The sequence below is a fragment of the Delphinapterus leucas genome, chromosome 1, assembly GCF_059928025.1.
Source record: "Delphinapterus leucas isolate spDelLeu-1000000601 "Yukka" chromosome 1, BTC_Dleu_Yukka2, whole genome shotgun sequence".
Classification (NCBI taxonomy): domain Eukaryota; kingdom Metazoa; phylum Chordata; class Mammalia; order Artiodactyla; family Monodontidae; genus Delphinapterus; species Delphinapterus leucas.
The window spans coordinates 56,783,071-56,808,554 of NC_143129.1; the positions used below are offsets into that span (position 1 = coordinate 56,783,071).

Here is a 25,484-nt window from a genome sequence, read left to right on the forward strand (position 1 = left end):
GCTGGTATAATCTTATATCTAGAAGTTTTACTAACTGCTCTCATGAACTGTTCATAGATTCTTTCTCAGTTTTTCATGTAGGAATCATATCATCACCAACGAATTACAGAGTCATGTCTTCCTTTCAAGTTCTTTCCTTGTCTTGCCTTATTACGCTGGCTAAGGCCTGTAATACAATGGTGAGTAGAGTGGGGAAAGTGGGCATTTCTGTCTTTTTCCTGGTTTGAAAGAGAATGCTTTTAATGTTTTGCCATTAAACATGATGATTAGGGTAAGTATTTTGAAACTAGCCTTTATTAGATTTAGAAGTCTGATTGTATTACTAAATTACAAAAAGCATATATTTTTATACATCCAGATAATAATTACATGGTTACTGTTATGTTGTACCTTGCCTCCAAGATGGCCCCAAAGGATTCTCACCTCCTGGTACTCAGAGTCTTACGTAATTCCTCTTGTATTGTACCAGAGTAGATCTGTGTAATCCACAGAACATGGCAGAGTGATAAAATATCATTAGATTAGGTTTTAAAAGATATTATGGCGTAAGGTTACAAAGGATCATAAGAAACTATGAACAATTATATGCCAATAAAATGGACAGTCTAGAAGAAATGGACAAATCCGTAGAAATGTACAATCTCCCAAGACTTAACCAGGAAGAAATAGAAAATATGAACAGATCAATCACAAGTACTGACATTGAAACTGTGATTTTAAAACTCCCAACAAACAGAAGTCCAGGACCAGATGGCTTCACAGGTGAATTCTATTAAACATTTAGAGAAGAGTTAACATTTGTCCTTCTCAAACTATTCCAGAAAAATTGCAGAGGAAGGAACACTTCCAAACTCATTCTACAAGGCCACCCTGATAGCAAAACCAGACAAAGATATCACACTTACACACAAAAATTACAGGCCCGGGCTTCCCTGGTGGCACAGTGGTTGAGAGTCTGCCTGCCGATGCAGGGGACACGGGTTTGTGCCCCAGTCCGGGAAGATCCCACATGCCGCGGAGCGGCTAGGCCCGTGAGCCATGGCCGCTGAGCCTGTGCGTCCGGAGCCTGTGCTCCACAAAGGGAGAGGCCATAACAGTGAGAGGCCCGCGTACCGCAAAAAAAAAAAAAAAAAAAAAAAATTACAGGCCAATATTACTGATGAACATAGATGCAAAAATCCTCAACAAAATATTAGCAAACTGAATCCAACAATACATTAAAGGGATCATACACCAGGATCAAGAGGGATTTATCCTAGGGGTGCAAGGATGGTTCAGTATCCACAAATCAATCAGTGTGATACACCATATTAAAAACTTGAAGAATAAAAACCATATGATCATCTCAATAGATGCAGAATAAGCTTTTGACAAAATTCAACATCAGTTTATGATAAAAACTCTCATCAAAGTGGTTATAGAGGGAACATACCTCAACATAATAAAGACTATGTATGATAAGCCCACAGTTAACATACTCAATGGTGAAAAGCTAAAAGCATTTCCCCCAAGATCATCCTTGTTCCACAAGACCAGGTTGCCCACTCTCACCACTTTTATTCAATACAGTATTGGAAGTCCTAACCACAGTAATCATACCAAAAAAAGAAAAGAAAAGGAATCAAAATTGAAAAAGAGGAATAAAAATGTTATTTTTTGAAATGATATGATACTACACGTAGAACATCCTAATGACCCCACCAAAATACTACTAGAGCTCTTTAATGAATTTGGTGAAATTGTAGGACACAAAATTAATATACAGAAATCTGTTGCTTTTCTATACACAAAGAACTAACTAATGTAAATTGAGAAAACAATCCCATTTACCATAGCATCAAAAAGAATAAAATACCTAGGAATAAACCTACCCAAGGAGGCAAAAGACCTGTATTCAGAAAACTATAAGACACTGATGAAAGAAATAGAAGACGACACAAGCAGAAAGAAAGATACACTGAGTTCACAGACTGGAAGATTTAATATTGTTAAAATGATCGTACTACCCAAGGCAATATACAGATTCAATGCAATCTCCATCAAAGTACCAAAGGCATTTTAAATTATTTATTTATTTATTTATTTATGGCTGCGTTGGGTCTTCGTTGCTGTGCATGGGCTTTCTCTAGTTGTGTTGAGCGAGGGCTACTCTTTGTTGCGGTGCCTGGGCTTCTCAATGCGGTGGCTTCTCTTGTTGCGGAGCACAGGCTCTAAGCTTGTGGGCTTCAGTAGTTGTGGCATGTGGGCTCAGTAGTTGTGGGGCATGGGCTCAAGAGCGCAGGCTCAGTAGTTGTGGCACACAGGCTTAGTTGCTCCATGGCATGTGGGATCTTCTGGGACCAGGGATAGCACACATGTCCCCTGCATTGGTAGGCAGATTCTTACCTTTTTTTTTTTTTTTTGCAATACTCAGGCCTCTCACTCTGTGGCCTCTCCCGTTGCTCCAGACGCGCAGGCTCAGTGGCCATGGCTCACGGGCCCAGCCGCTCCGCGGCATGTGGGATCTTCTCAGACCAGGGCACGAACCCACGTCCCCTGCATCGGCAGGTGGACTCTCAACCACTGCACCACCAGGGAAGCCCGGTAGGCAGATTCTTAACCACTGTGCCAAAGACATTTTTAACAGAACTAAACAAATAATTTTAAAGTTCGTATGGAAACACAAAAGACCCCAAATAGCAAAAACAATCTTGAGATAGAAGAACGGAGCTGGAGAAATCACATTCCCTGACTTGAAATTATACTACAAAACTACAGTAATCAAAACAGAATGGCGGGGTGGGGGTGGCAGGATGAATTGGGAGATTGGGATTGACATATATACACTAATATGTATAAAATAGATAACTAATAAGAACCTGCTGTATAAAAAGTAAATAAATAAAGTAAAATTCAAAGAAAAACAGTATGGCAGGACTTCCCTGGTGGCGCAGAGGTTAAGAATCCACCTGCCAATGCAGGGGACACAGGTTCAATACCTGGTCCAGGAAGATCTCTCATGCTGCAGAGCAACTAAGCCCGTGTGCCACAACTACAGAGCCTGCGCTGTAGGGCCTGCGTGCCTCAACTACTGAGCCCATGTGCTGCAACTACTGAAGACCACGCACCTAGAGCCCTTGCTCCACAACAAGAGAAGCCACCACAACGTGAGGCCCATGCACCTCAATGAAGAGTAGACTCCACTCGCTGCAACTAGAGAAAGCCCACGCACGGCAACGAAGAAGCAACGCAGCAAAAAAAAAAAACCAAAACCAAACAAACAAACAAAAAAACCAACCATTATGGCACTGGCACAAAAACAGACACATAAATCAGTGGAACAGAATAGAGGGCCAGAAATAAATTCACACACTATGGTCAATTAATCTATGACAAAAGAGGCAAGAATATACAATGGGGAAAAGATGTCTAATCTCTCCAATATGTGGTTCCGGGAAAACTGGACAGTTACATGTAAACGAATGAAATTAGAACATTTTCTCATACCATATACAAAAATAAACTCAAAATGGATTAAAGACCTAAATGCAAGACCTGAAGCCATAAAACTCCTAGAAGAGGATATAGGCAGAATATTCTTTGATGTAAATTGTAGCCATATTTTTTTGGATTTGCCTCCTAAGACAAAGGAAACAAAAGCAAAAATAAACAAACGGAACCTAATTAAGCTTAAAAGCTTTTGCACAGCAAAGGAAACCATTGACAAAATTAAAAAAGGATCTACTGAATGGGAGAAAATATTTGCAAATGATATGACCAATAAGGGGTTAATATCATATATATATGTATACATATATACACACACATAGACACACAGACACAGCTCATACAACACAATAACAAAAAGTGAACAACCTGATTAAAAAATGGCCAGAAGACTTAAATAGACATTTTTCAAAGAAGACATACAGATGGCCAACAGGCACATGAAAAGATGCCCAACATCACTAATCATCAGAAAAATGCAAATCAAAACCACCATGAGATATCATTTCACACCTGTCAGAATGGCTATCATCAAAAAGACCACAGGCAGCTCCCTATTGCTGGAGGAGAAAAGTGCCCCGGATCCTTTCAGGACTCTTGGTCTTTTGGAAGCGACCCAAATAGAGTGAGGGAAGAGGGAGGAAAATCCCCTGGATCCCTGCAGGGTTAATTTATTCAAAAATAAAATAAGAGAAAAATACTCAACATGCAAAAGTCTTGTGAAGAAAATGAAGGAAAAGCACCGAACATGCCAAAGGCTGAGGAAGACCGCCCTATGGAAGCTGTACCACAGGAGGCAGAAAGAAATCCTCAACCTTTTGAAGAAGGTGTAAGCCAGGAAGTAGAAGGAAACCTTAGAGGAGGGCTGACTCAGCCTGGTCAGGGATATAAAGAGGACACTCCGGTTAGGCATTTGGACCCAGAAGAAATGATAAGAGGAGTAGATGAGTTGGAAAGGCTAAGGGAAGAGATAAGAAGAGTAAGAAACACGTTTGTGATGATGCATTGGAAACAAAGACATTCACGCAGCCGTCCTCATCCTGTGTGCTTTAGGCCTTGAATTCTTTTTTTTTTTTTTTGTCTGATATTAAAATCTGGCGCCTGCTTTCTTTCTGTTAGCATTTTCTGATGTATCTTTGACTTTTGTTTTATTTTTAATCATCTGGTGGGGTTTTGCTTTAGGTAGTGTCCTTATTACCAGCATCTGGATTTTGTATTTTGACACATTCTCCAGGTCTGTTTTTCAATTGGGAAGTTTCACACATATGCATGAAAATATGTTCATTCCATATTGTAAAGTAAAACATAACATGTTACACAGTAACATATTTAGTATCAGCTCACATATGTAGGAGAAAATCTCAAATTGTGTGTGTGTATATGTATACATACATACATATATCAAAAATTTAACTGTGCTTATTTCTGTGTGGTGTGAGTTTTTTTCTTTTTGCTCATATGTATTTTTTAATGAACACATCACACATACAAAAAGAATTAAAGTTTTTTTTTATAATTAAGAGTCAATCAAATAATTTGCAACCAGCTTATAAGGGCAATGGGGGCACCTAAATTCTTGAAGAAAGAACTATTAAAAAAAATGTAAACCTCAAATTACCTCTGGATCTCTTAGCCAGGGGAATAAAACTGGCAGTTATCACAGAAAAAAAAAAAAAAAAAAAAAAGACCACAAATGACAAATGTTGGTGAGGACGGGGAGAAAAGGGAACACTTGTACACTGCTGGTGGGAATGTAAGTTGGTGCATCCACTAGGGAAAATAATATGAAGGTTCCTCAAAAAACTAAAAATAGAACTACTTTATGATCCAGTAATTCCACTCCTGGGTATATATCCAAAGAAAATGAAAACATTAACTTGAAAAGATACATGTACCCCAATGTCATAGCAGCATTATTTGCAATAACCAAGGTATGGGAGCAACCTAAGTGTCCATCAACAGAAAATGGAGAAAGGAGATGTGATATATATGCTCAATGGAATACTCTTCGGCCATAAAAAAGAATGAAAATTTGCCATTTGCAACGATATGACTGGACTTGGAGGGTATTATGCTTAGTAAAATAAGTCAGAGAGAGAAAGATAAATACTGTATCTTAATCTAAGAAATAAATGAATGAATATAACAAAAATAAGCAGACACAGATATAGAGAACAAACTAGTGGTTACCAGTGGGGAGAGGGAAGGGTGTAGAGATAAGATACGGGTAGTGGATTAAGAGGTACAGACTACTATGTATAAAATAAATAAGCTACAAGGATATATTATACAGCACAAGGAATATAGCCAATATTTTGTAATAACTATAGGTAGAGTATAATTATAAAATTGTGAATCACTCTGTTGTACACCTGAGGTTAATAATATTGTAAATCAACTGTTCCTCAATAAAAAAAACCCAGAAAACCATATTATGGTATAAGTTTAGACATATAGATCAATGGAATAGAAGTGAGAGTCCAGAAAAAAAAACAAACCCTACATTTATGGTAAATTGGTTTTGAGAAGGGTGGCAAGTCACTTAAATGGGGAAAGAATAGTCTTTTTCAACAAATGATGCTGAGTCAACTGGACAGCCAGATGGAAAAGAATGAAGTTAAACATCTATCTCAGATCATGTACAAAAAAGAAAAAAAACTCAAAATAGAGCTAAAGCTATAAAACTCTTAGAAATACAACATAGGCCTAAATCTCTGTGACTTTACATTAGGCAATGATTTCTAAGGTATGACACCCAAAGTACAAGCAACAGTAGAAAAATTAGACAAATTATACTTTATCGAAAGTACTTGTATTGAAAATATATAAAGAACTCTTAATTCAACAATAAAAAGATAAAAACCCCAATTTTAAAGTGGGCTAAGAAATTGAATAGACATTTCTCCAAAGACCTAATAGCCAATAGCACATGAAAAGATGTTCGATGTCATCAGTCATTATGGAAATGCTAATCAAAACCACAATGAGAGGGACTTCCCTGGTGGCGCAGTGATAAAGAATCTGCCTGACAATTCAGGGGACATGGGTTCAAGTCCTGGTCCAGGAAGATTCCACATGCCACAGAGCAACTAAGCCTGTGCGCAGCAACTACTGAGCAAGCGCTCTAGAGCCCGTGAGTCACAACTACTGAGCCTGTGTGCCACACTACTGAAGCCAGCACACCTAGAGCCTGTGCTCTGCAACAAGAGAAGCGACCTCAATGAGAAGCCCACGCACTGCAATGAAGAGTAGCCCCTGCTCACCACAACTAGAGAAAGCCCGTGTGCAGCAACGAAGACTCAACGCAGCCAAAAATAAATAAAATAAAATAAATTAATTAAAAAGAAACAAAAAACCACAGTGAGATACTATTTCATACCCACTAGGGCAACTATAATAAAAAAGACAAATAGTAACAAGTGTTGGCCAGGATGCAGAGAAATTAGAACCCTCCTATATTGTTGGTAGGGAGGTAAAATGGTGTAGCCCCCTTGGAAAACAGTTCGGCAGTTTCTCAAAAAGTTAAACAGAGAGTTACCATACGCATGCTCATATTCCTTGGGGTGTCCCTGAGGCCTAGGTTTAAAGTGCATTTTCCCAGAGAGTATTTGAATTTGCTCTGCAAGGTGCTTCTGCCAGGCGGAGAAGTAGCAATCCAAGCCCACTTTAAACTACATTTTTAGTTGGAATCTTTTGTTTGTTTTTTGCATAGTTCAGAAATTTTGCCAAAGTCATGTTTTTCCTCCAACAAAACTTAAGTTGAGACAGACAAGAGTCACTGATAAATCCTTCTGTGTGGTATTTTCTTCCTTGTTTATAAGCTGAAGTAAAGTACTATATCTCCTTGGGGTTCTCAGATCCATGTAGGGATTTCCATCCAATCTTCCACCATAAGGGGACAAGCCTTTAGTTTTCTCTCCTGCTCACTGCACCTGTTAGAACTCAAGCTTTAGGCCATCCATGTAGACACATGCCTCCAGAGCAAACACCAACATTTGATTATATATATATATATGTATATATATACATTTTTAGGTGTCCTATACCAGGAGAGTTTCTCTAGACACCTAATCCTCCATAATGCCTGAAATGAAAAATCTGACAAAGCATATTTGTGCAGACGTTCACATTCCCCATCCACCCCCATCTCTAAGAAAAAGTCTTTAAGTAAACACTAGTCTCTGGGAAAATGTACCTTGTTCATTCTGTGACTTTGTACCCTCTGGACATTCTCATATCAACCATGGGTTCAGGAACACAGTGGAGGAGGGAAAGATTAGATTGAAAAGTTAAGTTGCAGTCACATTAAAACAGTCTTAAATGCAAAGATAGGAATATTTGGATTTCCAAATTATCACTTTTTGATTCAATAGGTTGAAATTCCAAGACAGACATGCTTCCAACTGACAATATATATATATTTTTCAAATAGGTTCTTTCATTCAAACTATTGATGGAAGAAATTTTTACATACTAAGGTATGGGGAAATAATTCTAGCTTATACACAAATTAACTTGAATTTTATGCTAACTAAAACAGCCTGTTTGTGGCCTATCAAACATACGTTGTACATCTGCTTTAATTATTACAGAAAAGGGCGCATTGACCATAAGTAAAGAGTGCACATGTTAAGAATAAAGATTAAATGCCTCCCTTCCTGGGACACCAATACTGGTATTCTTTCAATGATAAAGACTCCCTTCCTAGTCACCAAGGCCACACTGACTCACTGTGTACATGGTGATCTGGTTTTTTGAAGCTTTGAAAGAATATATCCCTTGTTTGACGTTCTTTGTTCTTATAAGATATAATACTGCTGAAAACTATGCTTCTCTGGAAGAATTCCTCAGAGTTATCTGAGAGGCTGTCTCCTTGGCTATAGTCCTCAGTTTGGCTCAAATAAAACTCTTTTCTATTCTTATTACAGGTTGTTTATTGATTATTTCCATCAACATTGCTTGGCATAGTTGGCAGGATATCAGAAAAACCCATCTGAGGTTACCTGGAGTCTATACTGGACCAGCGCCTTTGTACCAAGCACAGCCCCTTGAGCCCTCCTGGCTTCACAGACCCTTCAGGTGCGTTGGTGAGTTTTTTCTGATATCTAGATCTCCTTGTATTAAGTGACAGTCTATGACTTTTATTTGAGCTGTTATCTTAAGACTTGGAGTCTTAAAGGGGTACTGTTACATTTCCTAGGTGAAGAGGACCTAGGGAAAGATCCTAGGCAGAGGGTCTAGGAGTATAAACTTTAAAAATTGTGAATCACTATACCGTACACCCATAACATATAATGTTGTATATCAACTATACTTCAATTTTAAAAAAATAATGATTATATTTTATGGCCTGTCTACCTAAAAATAGTTTCTCCAATTTTTGGTAACTTGAAACTTTAGAGTTTTGCTAAGTTAAATTGAATGATGAGAATTCATTGAATATCCAGATCATTTCTCATTAAGATAAAATACTGAAACATTAATTGCTAAGCAAGTCTAAGTTTACCTACTTTTCTTACTAAAGAAAAACTAAAGATGTTTGGATTTATTAGACCCATGTCTTATACCACATTGAGGGAAGAATGTTATAAGAAAATGTACGTTTCTAGAGGTTATAAAATGTGTTCACAGATTTACCCATCAGGAAGTGCTGATATGACAGTTTACAATAGCCTGCTTCTCAAGAGATTAAGGTTTTTTAAGGGTTAAAAATTATAACATAGGTGTAATTAAAGCTACTAGAAGTAATAAGGGAAGCATTTCAGTATACAAGGAAAATAAGATGTGTGTTTTCAGTAAAAGGAGATAAGAAGAATGGAAATGCATTTTGTTAAGGGAAAAGAAAGTGATTTTGTCCTGAAGCACCTCAAAGAGAGATATTAAACTAATTAGGCTTATTTTGTATATTAAATTACATGGGAAGCATTGTCAAATAAAAGGTAACATTAAGCCTTCTTTATGTTGTGTTTATATATAAGTATTTGAGAAATTATATGAAATTCATATAAATCTTATATGTCCTAACATAAAATGTTATTTGTCATCAAAATTTAGGCTCACATGAAAGGGACTGAACCTGAGTATTAGGGAAATACCCTAGTTGACTTTCATACAAAAACAACAACGACAGGGACTTCCCTGGTGGTTCAGTGGTTAAGATTCCACGCTCCCAATGCAGGGGGCCTGGGTCAGGGAAGTAGATCCCACGTGCCGCAACGAAGATCCCACAGGCAGCAATGAAGATACTGCATGCCACAGCTAAGACCTGGTGCAGCCAAATAAATAAATAAATATTTTTTTTTAAAAAAAAAAACAACAAAGACAACACCAACAGAATCTGTAAAGATTATGGCACGTGTAGATAAAGTCCATTCTGTTTTTGCAAAAATTTACCCCTCATTGTCCGACTTTTGGCAAGAGTCTGCTCCTAGATCAGAGAAATTAAGATGGGTAAACAATAGCTGTGAATTAAACAGTCAGGGCTATGGGAAACCCAAAACAGCTTGGCACTTCTTGGCTCCCTGGCCAACCCCATCTTTTTGTTTGAAGGTTAAAGCCTCCCCTTGCTGCAAGCTGATGCCCTCACAATGAAAAAGAAACTTAGAAAATGTGTTTTCCACTTGGGGTATAGTTCTACAGTCTCCAGTGATCAAGGCACCCACTTACTGGGCAAATCAACAAAAACCTCACAAACTTCTTGAAATTATCACTGTCACTACTATCACCCTAAATCATCAGGCAATGTGGACAGAATTAATGGAGAAAACTGGACTCAAGTAGAACAAAAATTAATTACATGGCTTTGAATGAATAAATATGATTATAATTTTACAACTTTTTGTCTGAAATATTACTAGTTTTTAATCTTTGTTGTCCAGATGCAAGGGAAATTTTCGCCTTAAGCTAATTATGACTTACAGCAATTTAGTAAATTATACCCTTGTTAAGAGAATTGAAGCATTTACCTTTTATCTCTACCTGATCCCTCCAGAATTTGGAAACTCTTAGGTTCCCAGCAGGAGCTTTCCAGGAAGGAAGGAAGGCCACTTCCTGGCAGGTGCAGTAACCTCAAGATATTTTGGACCTCAAGAAGAGAGATATCCACCTAAATCTGTAGCTATTGCAGATGGGATCTGATGACAAGTCCTTGGCATGGCTCTCCTTGCCTTGAGAGGTCTTTTAAAAGTTCAGTTTGAGATTCCTTATGAAAAGTTCCAGCAAAGCAAAATTTAAAATAGCCTATACGATCAATTATACTTATATAAATAATCAGGCCAAATTTACTGAAACCAGACTTATTTAGCAAACAAACTGGTTTTAATTTAACTATATTTGATAGAAATAGGATAAGTTTAAAGATAAAAAATTATGTTTCAACAATATACCTTTATGGATATTAAGTTTTAGTGTTACTGTCTTTGAGGTTTGGTATTTCCTGCCTTCTACTCCCTAGTTGGCTTCTTGTTACTATGTTACATTATAATAAAATTTAATTGAATTATTAAAAGGATATTCTAAGCTTGTTTCTGAAGCTGATCACAGTAATCTATCTTTGGATGAAGATCAGTTGCCCCATGACCCACAACCAGGGGATTATACATACTGGAGAAAGACATCAATTAAAGGACTCTCTCTCCAACCTAGATGAAAGTGCCCTTATCAAGCATAGTAGCATAGGCACAATAAAACCGAAGGGCATTGACTCTTTAATTTATATTTTCTACTTAAGAAGGGCCTCTGCACTGGACTGGTCTATGGAAAGAACTGCTGACCTCCAACAACACTCACACCAGGATAAGAAAAAGATGACAACAGTAGTAAACAGCTTACCCAAGAACCCAGACCAGGACTGTGAGACCCATTCTACTAGTTCAGTTGAAAGCTTACCAAATGTGTGTCCCCCTGTCAAAATCTAAAGTTATTGTTTTACTTCTAGCTATACTTTTGACCCCATATTCAGGATGGCAAAAAAAATTCTTAGTAAATTTATCACAAAGTATACTTCTGGGGCAATGTAACCAATTGTTGGATCTATCATCAAATTCCTCAGTCAACATAAGACCAATACAGGCCCCTCTTAATACATATCACTGACTTTCAGATGTACTTAATATTGCCATCCCTCTAGACCAACCCCCCTCTGGCCTAACCTTTCACGTTCAAATTCTTCAACATACTAGATGGACACATTAGTGTGTCCATCTAGTATCCTCAGATACTATCCTCAGTCCTCAGAGACTGAGCACAACTTACCCCAGGATCCCTTCACTCTGTCTCTTACTCTATTGAAAAATGTCTTAAAGAGAAAAATGCAGATAAATTATGCCAGCAACTCCCATATGTTAAATACCATGCAGATGACTTTTGGAAAGCCTACAAGAGAAATGACCCATAGTTTAATATTGTGTTGACAAAACTTCCAGTTAATAAGGCTATCAATGAGAGCACTCTGGGAGGGATCACTTGTGCTCCCCCAGGTTTTGTCTTCATATGTGGTACTGGAACTGATCCACTTTCCCAAGGATGGGCATAGAAACGTCTTAATAACTGGTAAATAGAAGGTTTATATTTATAAGGACATTATGTTACCCCATTTTCTGCACATAAGGAAACAGATGAATTCCCTTCCTTTCTTCATTACAGAGTCAAAAGATTCATGTTAGCAAGAAACCAAGATACCTGGTGGCAAAATCTTTTGGGAATCCTGGTTCCTAATGCAAGAGTATATGCAAACAAAGAGATGATCAGAAATCTATCAGCCACTATTGGTCAAATAGCCAAAAGACTGTAAAAAGCATTTTAGCACAATAGACACCCCTAAATTCCTTAGCCCAAGTAATATTAGATAACAGGGTAGCCTTAGATTTTCTTTCTTTTTTTTCTAAATTAATTAATTTATTTTTGGCTGTGTTGGGTTTTCGTTGTTGCGTGTGGGTTTTTTCTAGCTGCGACGAGTGGGGGCTACTCTTCGTAGCCGTGCGTGGACTTCTCATTGTTGTGGAGCACAGGCTCTAAGTGTGCGGGCTTCAGCAGTTGTGGTGCGCGGGCTCAGTAGTTGTGGCACATAGACGTAGTTGCTCCACAGCCTGTGAGATCTTCCTGGACCAGGGCTGAACCCGTGTCCCCTGCATTGGCAGGTAGATTCTTAACCACTGCGCCACCAGGGAAGTCCCTGCCTTAGATTTTCTATGGGCTAAACAAGGAGGTATTTGTGCTATTACTCATACTACTTGTTACACATATCAATACCTCTGGAGAAGTTGACACACCCAGAAAAAATTTCCCCAAAAGCAAAATAGTTACAAGATGTAAGAAAAACTAACCCTTTAAATGATCTGTTCAGTAGACTCCCCTCAGGAATAGACAATTTTTTTCTGTTTTGCTTTACAGACGATTATCATTGTCACAGTATGTATTAGTATTCTTTTCCTAGCTATCATGACATGTATCACTGCTTGCTTTAAGCCTACTGCTAAAAGTATGTGTACAATGTTTGTGTGACCATTCAGTGCAATTGCTAAAGTGTACAGTCTCTAAAATATTTTCCCATTCGCATACCTGTGTGCTTTTTCACTATATCTGATTAGTTTACCCTCAATGTGGATAACTAGGCAAATCTCTATACACATATAAACAACAACAAAAAAGAGGCCTAGCCCTGAGGGACATGATGGACCCAGGGCAAGCAGCAATCACTCTGGCATCAAGGGACAAATATTTTGATCATCAATGCTTTCTGTTGAAAGATTTACAATCTAAAGGGGGAAGTGATGAAAGAAATTTTCACATACTGAGGTATGGGGAAGTCATTCTGGCTTAAATGTGAGTTAACTTGAATGTTGTACTAACTAAAACAGCCTGGTTTTAGCTTACCAAACATACATTATACATCTGCTTTATTTTATTTTTTTTATTGAAATGTAGTTGATTTACAATGTTGTATTAATATATCTGCTTAAATTATTAAAGAAAAGTATACACTGACCAGTAGTAAAGAATGTCCATGTTAAAAATAAAGATTAGGGAATTCCCCGGTGATCCAGTGGTTAGTACTCCACGCTCTCACTGCTGAGGGCCTGGGTTCAATCCCTGACCGGAAAATTAAGATCCCGCAAGACACGTGGCGTGGCCATAAAATAAAATAAAATAAAATAAGATTAAATGGCTCCCCTCCTTGAATGCCAATGCTGGTATTCCTTCAATGGTGAGACTCCCTTCCCAGACACCAAGGTGATACCAACTCATTGTGAACAGGGTGATCTCTTTTTTTTGAAACGTTGCAGGAATGTATCCCTGACTTGTTTGATGGTCTTTGTTCCAACAATATATAAAACCATGCTGAAAACAGTGCTTCTCCAAAGCAGTTCCTCACAGTTATCTGAGAAGCTGTCTCTGGGGCTATAGTCTTCAATTTGGCTCAAATAAAACTCTTTTCTATTCCTACTATAGATTGTTTATTGATTATTTCCATCAACACAGCTAACTGGTTCATGTGTGCCTGACACTGGTTTCATGCTGTATGGAGTAAAAGAAATCATTAAAGACAAGTTCTGTCCTTAAGTAGTTTATAAGGAAACGTTTATCTGGGAAACATTTCTTGTATGCAAATAATTACCACATAAAGCAAAAGAAGTGCTAAATTAATGGTGAGAGTTCAGACAGCTAAACAGGTTCAAAGTAGGGAGTAGTACTTCCAACGTGGACTGGGGGGAGGGTGACCAATGATCCTGGTTTGGCTGGGGACTGAAGGGCTTCCTGGGACACAGAACCTTCAGAGAGAAATGCAAGATAGTCCTGGGCAAATAGGCCAGCTGGTTACCTTAATAAAGGCAGTGTTGTAGGCGGAGTCAGAGAAGGCCTTGTGGAGGACAGGAGATGGAAATTGAAAAGAACCCTGTAGAATTAGTTGGATTGGATTGGCTACCTTCATTAATACTTTTGACATATATACAAACTAACCCCCTTCACCACTCTTACCCATAGCAGTCCTAACAATTGTGCAGTGATTCCATTTTCGTGAGTACTTTCTTTTGATTGTCATGTGGGTTGAAATCTTTTATCAAACATTGGCTTCTACCTTCACTATTGTACCTGTGTATCCTACATAGTTTTCTAATTTCCAGTTGCTCTACTTCCCTTCAATACTGTGTTAAATGAGAGCTTTTTGTAATGCCTCCTCCTCTCCAAATGTATTAAATTACAATGGAGTCTGTATGGGTGGGTCAAAAATTAGAAAGAAGGCTGCTTAGAAGCAAAAATGTGTCTTCATTTGAATACAGATTCTCATAAGCAAGAGTTAGCTGACCTTAAACCAGAGAGGGGAAGTGTCCACCTATGTGAAATACTGTAAACGAAAGCTTATCAAATTTTAATGTGTAAAGAAACTACCACCTCCTCCTCCTATCTTGTAAAAATTGCAGATTTTGACTAGTAGGGCTGGGAGGGCCTAGGATTCTGAATTTCTAATAAGCCCCCAGGTGATTCCATTGCTACTGGTCCTAGTACCATACTTGGGGTAACAAGGCTGTAAAGCAGAAAGGCCCTTTCTGGCGCTTGTACTTGCCCAAATTTCCCTCCACTCCCTAAAATTCTTTTACTTTGTTGCTGAGTATGGAAGTCCACCAATTATACTTTCTGAAACAAGGTGCAGATATATTCACTACTTAACATTAACTTGTTTAATCAGATAGTTTTCCTCATTATACTCACTGAGTTAGGAACTTTAAGAATGGACATTGATTATTGTGGGTAAGTAATAAAGAGTTTAGTAATGAGGCACTGTATTAAAGGGTGAGCATAAAGGTGGAACATGAAGAGTTTAGGAAGAAAGGTGGGTATTGGGCATCTGCAGAGTTCTGTGAAAGCAGGGGCACTTGGGGTTCTGCCAAAGGCCATATTAGCAAATAGGAGGAAGTGAAGAGGCGAGACGCTATTTATAATGAACCTCATAGTTTCATAGCCTTGCCTTGGGCCAGTCTGAGGAAACCTGATCCTAATAAAAATAGCAAGTCTAGTCCTTATTTTTATAGAAAGATAATATGACGCCTGTATATATCAGTAAAGATTCACTGTTTTTTCTCAATTTGCTTATGCAGTTGTGAAATTCAAGAAGTTAGTTTGGTAAATGCACATGCTAGTTGAAACTGTAGGAAATGTCTTCTAATAAATATGTAAGATTTCAAGGTAGGATTTAGAGCTAAAATTATGACCAGTGACTGACAACACAGAATAATAGTGCTTAAATGAGTCAGAGATCACCGAGCCTTTTTATCCTATGGATGCAGAAACTGAAAACAAGCAGGTTTAAATGGACTTCTCAACTTCGTTCAGGTAGTTAATATAATAGTGTGGACTTGACTACCATGACTGTTGACTTTTAACCAAGGGCTTTCTATAATACTATGTACAAGTTAAAAAACCCAGGTTAACATTTCCCCAAAGGTTTCACATTTTAATGTAAGTTTTTTTTTTTAATGTATATAAGTTTTTTTTTTTTTAGGCCACACAGCATGTGGGAATCTTAGTTCCCCAAGCAGGGATCGAACCCATGCCCCCTGCATTGGGAGCGCAGAGTCTTAACCACTAGACCATCAGGGAGGTCCTATATAGAAGCATTTTTGTGCTTAACGATCTTGTACTTAATGGTTCAATTACTTTTGACAAATTTCCAATTTTTTGAAACTTTTCTTTTCTTTCTTTCTTTCATTCTTTCTTTCTTATAAATCCTTGTGTCACGAGCTCCATTTTAAAAAAATTTCTAGGAGACCTATGCAATTTATTATAAATGAGATCAACACCAAGATAAACCCATTTATTTTCTGAACATATTCCAGGTGTCACCAAGAGCCCTCCTTTTTTTTTTTTAACATCTTTATTGGAGTATAATTGCTTTACAATGTTGTGTTAGTTTCTGCTTTATAACAAAGTGAATCAGCTGTATGTATACATATATCCCCATATCCCTTCCCTCTTGCACCTCCCTCCCACCCTCCCTACCCCACCCCTCTAGGTGGTCACAAAGCACTGAGTTGATCTCCCTGTGCTATGCAGCTGCTTCCCACTAACTACCTATTTTACATTTGGTAGTGTATATATGTCAATGCTACTCTCTCACTTCGTCCCAGCTTACCCTTCCCACTCCCCGTGTCAAGGGCCCTCCTTTTGATAAAACAGTAAAATCTCCTCTCTTATCCTGAAAGTAAGCCTGGTTTTCTTCTGAAATTCCTCCACCTACTATACACATATTTCCATGTCTGAATTTGGATAGCTAAAGGCAGATGCGAAGTAGAAGTTAGAGTCAAATGAGATATACATGTGGGTCCTGACCTCTGATGTTACCCCACCTGTCAGCTTAGCCTACTTGGTTAGGACACACCTTGAAGCAGTTGGAAAGTAAATATTAAACAAATAAAGGTTAGTATGTACTACTTCACAATGGAGATTGTAAAGCAGTGAAATTTCTCACCAGGAAAGTCACAGACTAATATGTTACTTTCCCAGGCTCCACCTTTCCCCTTGTCAAAAATGTATTATGATATCAGACTTTCATACTCTAATGTGAGTTTTTTTGTTATGTTTTTTATTTTTTTTGCGGTACGTGGGCCTCTCACTGTTGTGGCCTCTCCCGTTGTGGAGCACAGGCTCTGGACGTGCAGGCTCAACGGCCATGGCTCACGGGCCCAGCCACTCTGCGGCATGTGGGATCTTCCAGGACCGGGGCACGAACCCGTGTCACCTGCATTGGCAGGCGGACTCTCAACCACTGCGCCACCAGGGAAGCCCTCTAATGTGAGTTTTAACTCAACTTATTGCATTTTCTAAAACAATTTGGATCTTATACCTCTGTGCTACTCTACGTAAGAGTGACAAAAATGTGAGGTCTCCAATCTTATCTGTTACTGACATTGGTAGAGGACAAGAAAGCATTGTTTTAGTGGAGAAGGTTTTCAGAACCCCTGAAATCTCACTTGGTAGAGAACAGACTATTCTGGCATTATGGTTCTGGTGCCTGCAGGTTAATTCATTAGGTAATAAAGCACAGAGTTCACTATAGTTAGCCTAAAAGGTGAATGCAAAATTTTGGATTCAATGTCTCTGAAAACCTTTTTAGAGGAGTTCTTCAAATACAAGAGAACTGAATTTATGTTATGCCAGCAGGACTTTCTTTTTAGTGCCCCATTCAGTGGAATTTTATTTGGAATACTTCTGGATGTTAATTTATAATGTCTTCAGGACTTATGTTTAAACAACATGTTTTTAAATAGATTACTTTAGAGGCTGATGAATCAGAATAATAAAAATAAGAAATATGTACATTCATTTCTCAGAGGAAAGGCATTAGATAAACCCAGAGTAATACTGGTATTTATTGTCTTAAGATTGCTCTTTCTTTTCCTAGCTCAAGAAATGTACTTAATAATTTTCTGAATGTCTCTAAAAGTCCGGATGTCATTTCTCTATGTTGAAATTTTGTCTGTTTTAATGAGATTTAATTTATATACAGCAAAACTCACCTGTCAGAGATATTTAATTGTCCTATAAATCGATCCAATGAAATAATCACTGCTAATGTTTTAACAGGTATGGACTTATTAATGTGTTCTCTAATAGAATTACACTCTGGGAACTTTTTGAAATAGAGTCTTACCCAAAGTCAAGATTCTTCTGGAATGATTCCAAGGATGCTTGCAAATCTGTGGTCAGAGTATTTTGGAACAGACAGTTCTCAAAACAATCTTACCACATAGACCCTTAACTAGCAGCCCAATCCTTTATAACAGTATGACTGGACTGCCTCTATAAAAATTTTCCCTATAATTGCAGAGCTAAATGAGAATTCCCCTTTCTGATATGTAGAACCTTTTTACAGGTCAAGAATGAGATAGTATAAAGTAAATCCCTTCAGTGTGAGAGACAGAACATAGCATGTAGAAATTTGTGCTTTCCTTTTCTAAAAAAATAAATAACTAGCACACATCCCTCTAATACCTTTTTTACCAGAATACCTTTAAATATAATCATTTGGCAAATGAATAAATATTTACTGAGCACCTACTATGTGTCAGACACTATGCTGTGTGGTTTTAAACGTACACATTTCATTATTCTTACTATACCCATTCTTCCCTTTTATAAAGCCAATCCAGTGTTTACAATGCTTACAATCAAGGCTCTAAATTTCACATATGTAAATATAAATAAAATGGTTATATGATTTATATATCCATTAGACCATATTACTTGAGGTAAAAGACTACCTGTTCACTTTTCTACCTCTGAGCCTGAGCCTAGTCCAATGCCTGCCACTTAGTACATAGGATCTCATTAAATCGTTTTTGAATAATTCTTTTTTTGGGGGGGCTGGTCCTGTGGCTTGCTGGGTCTTATTTCCCTGACCAGGGATCGAACCCAGGCCATAGCAGTGAAAGGGCCAAGTCCTAACCACTGGACAGCCAGGGAATTCCCTGGAATAATTCTTAAAGAAATTGTGGAATGGTTTGTTGGACAGATCATTGTGATTAGTTCTTCATAAGTGTATTACTGATATAAATGGTGTTTCAAGTTACTAGGTAAAGGGGAGTAAAATGTGAACTTGACCTTCCTCAACAGTGCTTTGTACGTAATGGGTACTCAATAAAGATTTAATTAAATTGGGAATTTTAAAAAGCATTGTGAGGGGTACAAAGCTCTGTATGACATGGTTTTATAAAAATATATGTAATCAGAGACTCCACTTCCCTAGTCCCCAGGCTTGGGGTTTACTCATGCCCTAGTTTTTCCTCAGAGTGTGAATACTGGATCCTTGTAGTCTAGGACGCTTGGAGAATCCAGGGTAACCAGTGCACAGAATTTCTTGCTACTATCATGAAATGGAATGCTGATAGCAAATGGCAACTGGCCTCTACAGAGTGCTGGCTGGTCCTCTGTTCTGGCTTCTGCCAAGGCACTGGCAGGATACTTGTTCATAACAATATCCTCTATCCACATGCACTGCTGCCTTATGGGCCATAATCTGGTTCTGGACCCAGAATCAGGATGTGCTCAAGTATTTGCTACTTTATGGACCCAAGGCTCTGGCTAATTTTTCTCTTTTCCTCTTTGGAAGCAGGGCAAATTACTGCTAAATTTAGCTCCAAACGGAAAGATACATTGTTTTTCTAGCCTGAAGTTCCAGCCAAGCCTTCATCCTCAGAGTTATGACCATCTTTTAAGTCCCTGGGCCCCACAGAAGAGAAGAAATAGCTCTTTATTTGTATTTATGGGCCCTCCTTCCTGTACTTTCCTTGGTTCCTGCCATGGGATTCAAAGAATGGACAGTGACTACCTTTTAGGCAGCCAAGTGGGCGATGGTCTTGCTTGGACGTGGCCAGCCCCCATACTGCCTATTTTCTGTTGTTTTGTGGGCATTCCAGCCTCTTCTCTCCATCTTGGATCCTTTGCTACCTATGAAAGGAGAAAGAGCTTCTATCAGCCTTGGGATCCTCTTTTCTCTGGGTTCACCTTTGTTTCTTGAAAACTCCAAAACATTGCTTAGCTTTTATGGTTCTCCTTTGTGCAGCCTTCTATAAATACCCATCTTTTCCCGAGCAAATAAAAGCAAGGACATAGCTGGGCGGTTCCTCCTGGCCTTAAGACTCTTCGATGATTAATCCCAAACAAAGCTCAGAGCTGCTAACATTCCCAATTGACTGTAGGGACCTTAGAGTGGGTCTTGATGGCTCTTTGAAAAGGATTAAGTCTTCTTTTCCTCTTTCAGAATTAACCTCCTTAATTCTAGAAATCTTGGAGGCAGTTTCACAGCTTTAGCCTATATCTCTGCCCTTCATTAAAAGCAATGTCTCGGGCTTCCCTGGTGGCGCAGTGGTTGAGAGTCCGCCTGCCGATGCAGGGGACGCGGGTTCGTGCCCCCGTCCAGGAGGATCCCACATGCCGCGGAGCAGCTGGGCCTGTGAGCCATGGCCTCTGGGCCTGTGCGTCCGGAGCCTGTGCTCCGCGGCGGGAGGGGCCACAGCGGTGAGAGGCCCACGTACTGTAAAAGCAATGTCTCTGATAACTTGATTTCTCTATGGCATCCACTGGAGATAAGTTTTTGGAGCAAAGCCCCTAAATGTGTATGATGTCTTAATAGTTTTGAATTTGGAGCTTCCCCTTTCTCTGAGTCTAGTCTTAAAACTTTTGACCAGAGAGATCTGACGATTCTCTATATTCTCAAAAAAATGTTTGTTTAAGTCTTAAGGTCCTAAATCCTAATACATGCAACAACATGGATGGATCTCAAAAGCATTATCCTAAGTGAAACAAGACAGACTCACAAAGTTACATACTATATGATTCCATTTATATGATATTCTAGAAAAGGCAGAGGTCATAGGGACAGAAAACACATCAGTGGATGCCAGGGACTGGCAGGGGTTGGGGGAGGGGTTGATTACAAAGAGGGCAGTTTTTTAGGAGATAGAAGAACTGTTCCATATCTTGATTTTGGTGGTAGTTAAATGACTCAAAACTCACAGAAATGTACTAGTGTACAGTGTTAGTAAAGAGTGAGTTTTAACATATATAATCATAATTTTAAAAAATGGAAGAAACTGTTTCACTCAGATACTTTTTTTTTTTGGTTTTATTTTTGGCAGAGCTGGGTCTTCGTTGCTGCTTGAGGGCTTCTCGTTGCAGTGGCTTCTCTTGTTGTGGAGCACGGGCTCTAGGCGCATGGGCTTCAGTAGTTGCAGCACGTGGGCTCAGTAGTTGTGGCTCACAGCCTTCAGTAGTTGTGGCGCACGGGCTTAGTTGCTCCGTGGCATGTGAGATCTTCCCGGACCAGGGCTCGAACCCACGTGCCCTTGCATTGGCAGGCGGATTTTTAACCACTGCGCCACCAGGGAAGTCCCCCAGATACTTTTAAGAACCTACAAACACTTGGGGGTGGGGTGGGTGATGGTGGTGGGATGACTTGGGAGATTGGGATTGACATATATACACTAATACATATAAAATAGATAATAAGAACCTGCTGTATAAAATAAAATAAAATAAAATTCAAAAGAAAAGAACCTACAAACACTTCACCACATTTATAAAGATATTTTCTACACGGGGTCATCAATAACTTTTAGGGCACCATCATTGGAACACTATATTGATATCTAGTCCCCTTCTAATATCTGCTGCTTTTGTAGGACTTCAGCAATTTGTCCTAAAATTTTATTTCTTTCTTTCCCGGGGGTGGAAAGGTCATTCCAGATAATACCCTCAGATTCTGGAAATCATTACTTCTATCACAGGCTGAATGCCCTTTCCCACAGACTATTGCAACATAACGCGTTAGGCATGTCTCTGATGGCTTATCCAGGCTTGGGGTAATTTGCGTTTTCTTGAACACCAAGACGCCACAGTCCTTGCTTCAGGAAGAGTGCTGTAATCTTTTAGAAAGTTTTGGAGTCTGAGTTAGAAACTTAATAAACTACCTTCTATATGTCTACATTACACAAAACTCTCCAGGGATGCGGATCACAAAGAAGAAATATCATCATGTCCTCTCTCCTGCATATTCTGCCAACCACTCTATATCTGCCTGGTTTTGAAGCATAGTTTAGAATCCTTTCAAGCTCAGACTCACCACAGACTCTAGTCTCTATCTACCACATTAGCAGGGACTTTAAGTATCTCATCCATCCATGTGCCCTAGCCTGTCTGTAGCATCATAGCCATTGTCTAAAAAATATTCAATACTTCCCACTTTGGGAGTTTCAATTAGTCCATACTATAAGTATGTGCTAGAAGGGAATTCATAGATATCCTGGATAAGGCCCCTGGTAACATTGTCTCCATGAACACATGATACAAATACTGTCCCACCTTTTCATCTTCCCAAATAAATTGCACTAGTCCCAAATCCACTTATCAGGAAGTCTAGAATTGCTGTCTCTTCAGGTTCCTTTCCTCCCCCTGAATTTTCAATTAACTCAAGGCCTTAAGCAGTTCAAAAGTTCAGTCTGACATCCTGCCTGTGACAAAGACTGTCAGCTGGTCACCAAAGCTAGGATTGTTAGATTTAGCATGTAAACATACAAGATGCCCAAATATTATATGGAACATAACTTATACTAAAAAAATTGTTTGTTGTTTATCTGAAATTTAAATTTAACTAGGTGTCCTATATTTTATCTGGCAATCCTACACCAACCATTTCTTCTCTCTGGACATACAGCTCTACTATATTTCCCAGCTTCTCTTGCAGTTAGGTGGGATCATGTCACTGAGTTCTAGCCATTAAAACCTCTCAAGCACAATCCTCCTTTCTCTTTTTCTTTCCAGCTGGATGGGGAATCCATCTGGTAAAGATGATGGGGCCACAAGATGGAGGGATTCTGGGTACCTACATCATCACTGGGAGATGCCCAGGAGAATCACCCAGGACAGTCAGGTGCCATGACCCATGAACACTGCATTAAATGTTATTTTTATTGTTAAACCACTGAGATTGAGCATTAATTTATTATAGCAGATAGTCTTACCTTAACCAATACAGGACATTTGTATCTTGAAATGGATGGAGTGCTGTTATCTTAGTCTGTTCAGCTGCTGTAACAGAATACCATACACCGAGTGGCTTATAAACAACAGAAATTTATTTCTCACAGCTCTGGAGGCTGGGAAGTCCAAGATCAAGGTGCTGGCAGATTCTGTGCCTGGTGAGGCCCTGCTTCCGAGTTCATAGATGGCCATCTTTTTGCTGTGTCTTCACATAGCAGAAAGGAGAATGGATTTCTCTGTGGTCTCTTTTAAAAGGGCAAAATCTCATTCATAGAGCTCTGCAGCTAACATATACAAAACCTTAAAATCTGTGACATTAGCTTAGTGGATCAGCAGTGGGAAGTAAGGAAACAGATATCCAAACTTAGAAAAATGGAGATGCATATTATGTGCTAAAAAAAGATTTGATAAGACGTCACTTGAAATAACTTAGAAGGATGACTGTGTGCCTAAACGCATTTGTAATTCTAGGGCAGAGAGGTTAATCTTTTCATCTCTTCTCTTTCTTTTTTCCCTTCCTTCCTTCCTTTCCTTTTTTCGTTTTGGTACCATGTACCCCTATGGCAGTTTGGTGAAGCTGACAGACCCCATTTCAAAGTAATATTTTTAAATGTATGAAATAAAATGTGTACCAGAAAACCAACTGTACTGACAAATGCTTAGGAAAATACTTTTAAAAAGCAAAGATGTTGGGGCTTCCCTGGTGGCGCTGTGGTTGAGAGTCTGCCTGCCGATGCAGGGGACACGGGTTCGTGCCCCGGTTCGGGAGGATCCCACATGCCGCGGAGCGGCTGGGCCCGTGAGCCATGGCCGCTGGGCCTGCGCGTCTGGAGCCTGTGCTCCGCAACGGGAGAGGCCACAACAGTGAGAGGCCTGTGTACCGCAAAAAAAAAAAAAAAAAAAAAAAAAAAAGCAAAGGTGTGATACAGTAACATATATGCATCTTTATTAATCCATTAAATAACAAGATCTAGGAATGTGTGATAGTTAATTTTATGTGTTAACTTGACTGGGCACTAGGTGCCCAAGTATTTGGTCAAACATTCCTGGTGTGTCTGTGAGTGTGTTTCTGGATGAGATTAGTATTTGAATTAGTAGACAAGCAAAGCAGATTGCCCTCCCCAATGTAGGTGGGCCTCATCCAATCCACTGCAGGCCTGAATAGAATAAAAATGCTGAGTAAGGGAGAATTCATTCACTCTTTGCCTGACTGTCTTCAAGCTGGGACACCGGTATTCTGTCTTGAGGCTCAGACTTGGACTAAAACTTACATCATTGGCTCTCCTGGGTCTCAGGCCTCCAGACTCAGACTAGAACTCTACCATCAGCTCTCCTGGGTCTCCAGCCTGCCAACTGCAAATCTTGGGACTATCATAATTTCAAAGTAGTAATGATTATATGAGTGTAAACAGTATCTTGAGGTATGTTACAACATGTATACAACAACTATAATATTATATGAATAAACCTGGGACATAATTCACAGGAGCTGCTAATACTACTGTGATTTGTTGCCTACATTCATAACTAAATAAAGGAAATGTTAACTTTCAGTTGCGGTTAGTGAAAATAAAGATGTAATTTGTTTTCCATGTTGGTTGGAGAACACTGTTGGTTCTCTGCCTGATCTCCTCAGATCCTTTGTAGGGGTTCCATCTGCTAATCCCACAGTTTCTATTACCTTTGCTTTACCAGCTTTCACCTGAGACATTTCAGAGCACTGTCCTTGGGCTACGGGAGCCCTTTGTCTACAGATGTAGAAATTTGGAAATTCATGGGTATTTAAGTCCAGAGGGCAGCCATGGCCAGTAAGTGACTGGTGAGGATGTATGACAACCCAGCTTCTTTGCTCTGAGGTATAACATATGCTCCAGAGTTCCCCTGTTGGATCTAGCTGAGGTTGGAACTTTGCCTAAAATTGCATCCTATCATTATTCTGTTTTTCCCTCATTCCTGGTTAATCCTTAATAAATCACTTGCACATGAATCCTCATTTCAGTGTCTGCTTCCAGACAACTTGACTTAATACCCCATCCAGGTTACAAATCCTTAGGTCAAGAATCCCTGCTCTAGGGAAGTGGTTGGAAAGAGTTTGAATGCTAGTGTATTTGAGTTTTAACTTTCTGCTCTCAGCAAGTTATTCTTGAAAGAGATGAGTGTAGGCTAGAATTGAGCTGGACTCAATTCAGGCAGAGATCAAAGAGGATGAGGAAAACCCAGAGATCATGAGCTTTATAGGGCTGGGAAATCCTATGGCTTCTAGATTGCAAATATTAAGGGATAAGATAAAAAAAAAAGCCTTGAGAGAAAAAGGCTCATCAAGACTACTAAGTAAACAAAATGACAGCTGTGTGGTAATTAGGCAATTACGGATGTTTTGTTCTCTGCCAGCACTTAAGGTAACCACTTTTTAGGTGAAAGAGCAAATCATGAGGTAAAGAAGCAAAGAATTAAGATGACACAGA

The 25,484-nt window shown here is 39.0% G+C and overlaps 1 protein-coding gene and 1 long non-coding RNA gene across 2 annotated transcripts in view; both read left to right on the forward strand.

Moving 5' to 3' along the window:
* The window catches only part of LOC111165689 (uncharacterized), a 38,218-nt gene that overhangs the window by 10,391 nt on the left and 2,343 nt on the right, over positions 1–25,484 (forward strand). Inside the window, exons 2-3 of the long non-coding RNA XR_002642435.2 lie at positions 8,415–8,573; positions 17,127–17,274. This is a non-coding gene — a long non-coding RNA (uncharacterized LOC111165689). The remainder of the gene's footprint in view (positions 1–8,414; positions 8,574–17,126; positions 17,275–25,484) is intronic.
* LOC111165687 (transcription elongation factor A protein-like 8) lies at positions 192–8,408 on the forward strand. Its single transcript, XM_089910724.1, has one exon. The coding sequence runs from the start codon at positions 4,193–4,195 to the stop codon at positions 4,544–4,546; it is 354 nt and encodes a 117-aa protein (XP_089766850.1). The 5' UTR covers positions 192–4,192; the 3' UTR covers positions 4,547–8,408.

Bases quoted from the DNA above. Each gene is read 5' to 3' on its own strand.
- LOC111165687 (XM_089910724.1), top strand. From the start codon at position 4,193: ATGCAAAAGTCTTGTGAAGAAAATGAAGGAAAAGCACCGAACATGCCA.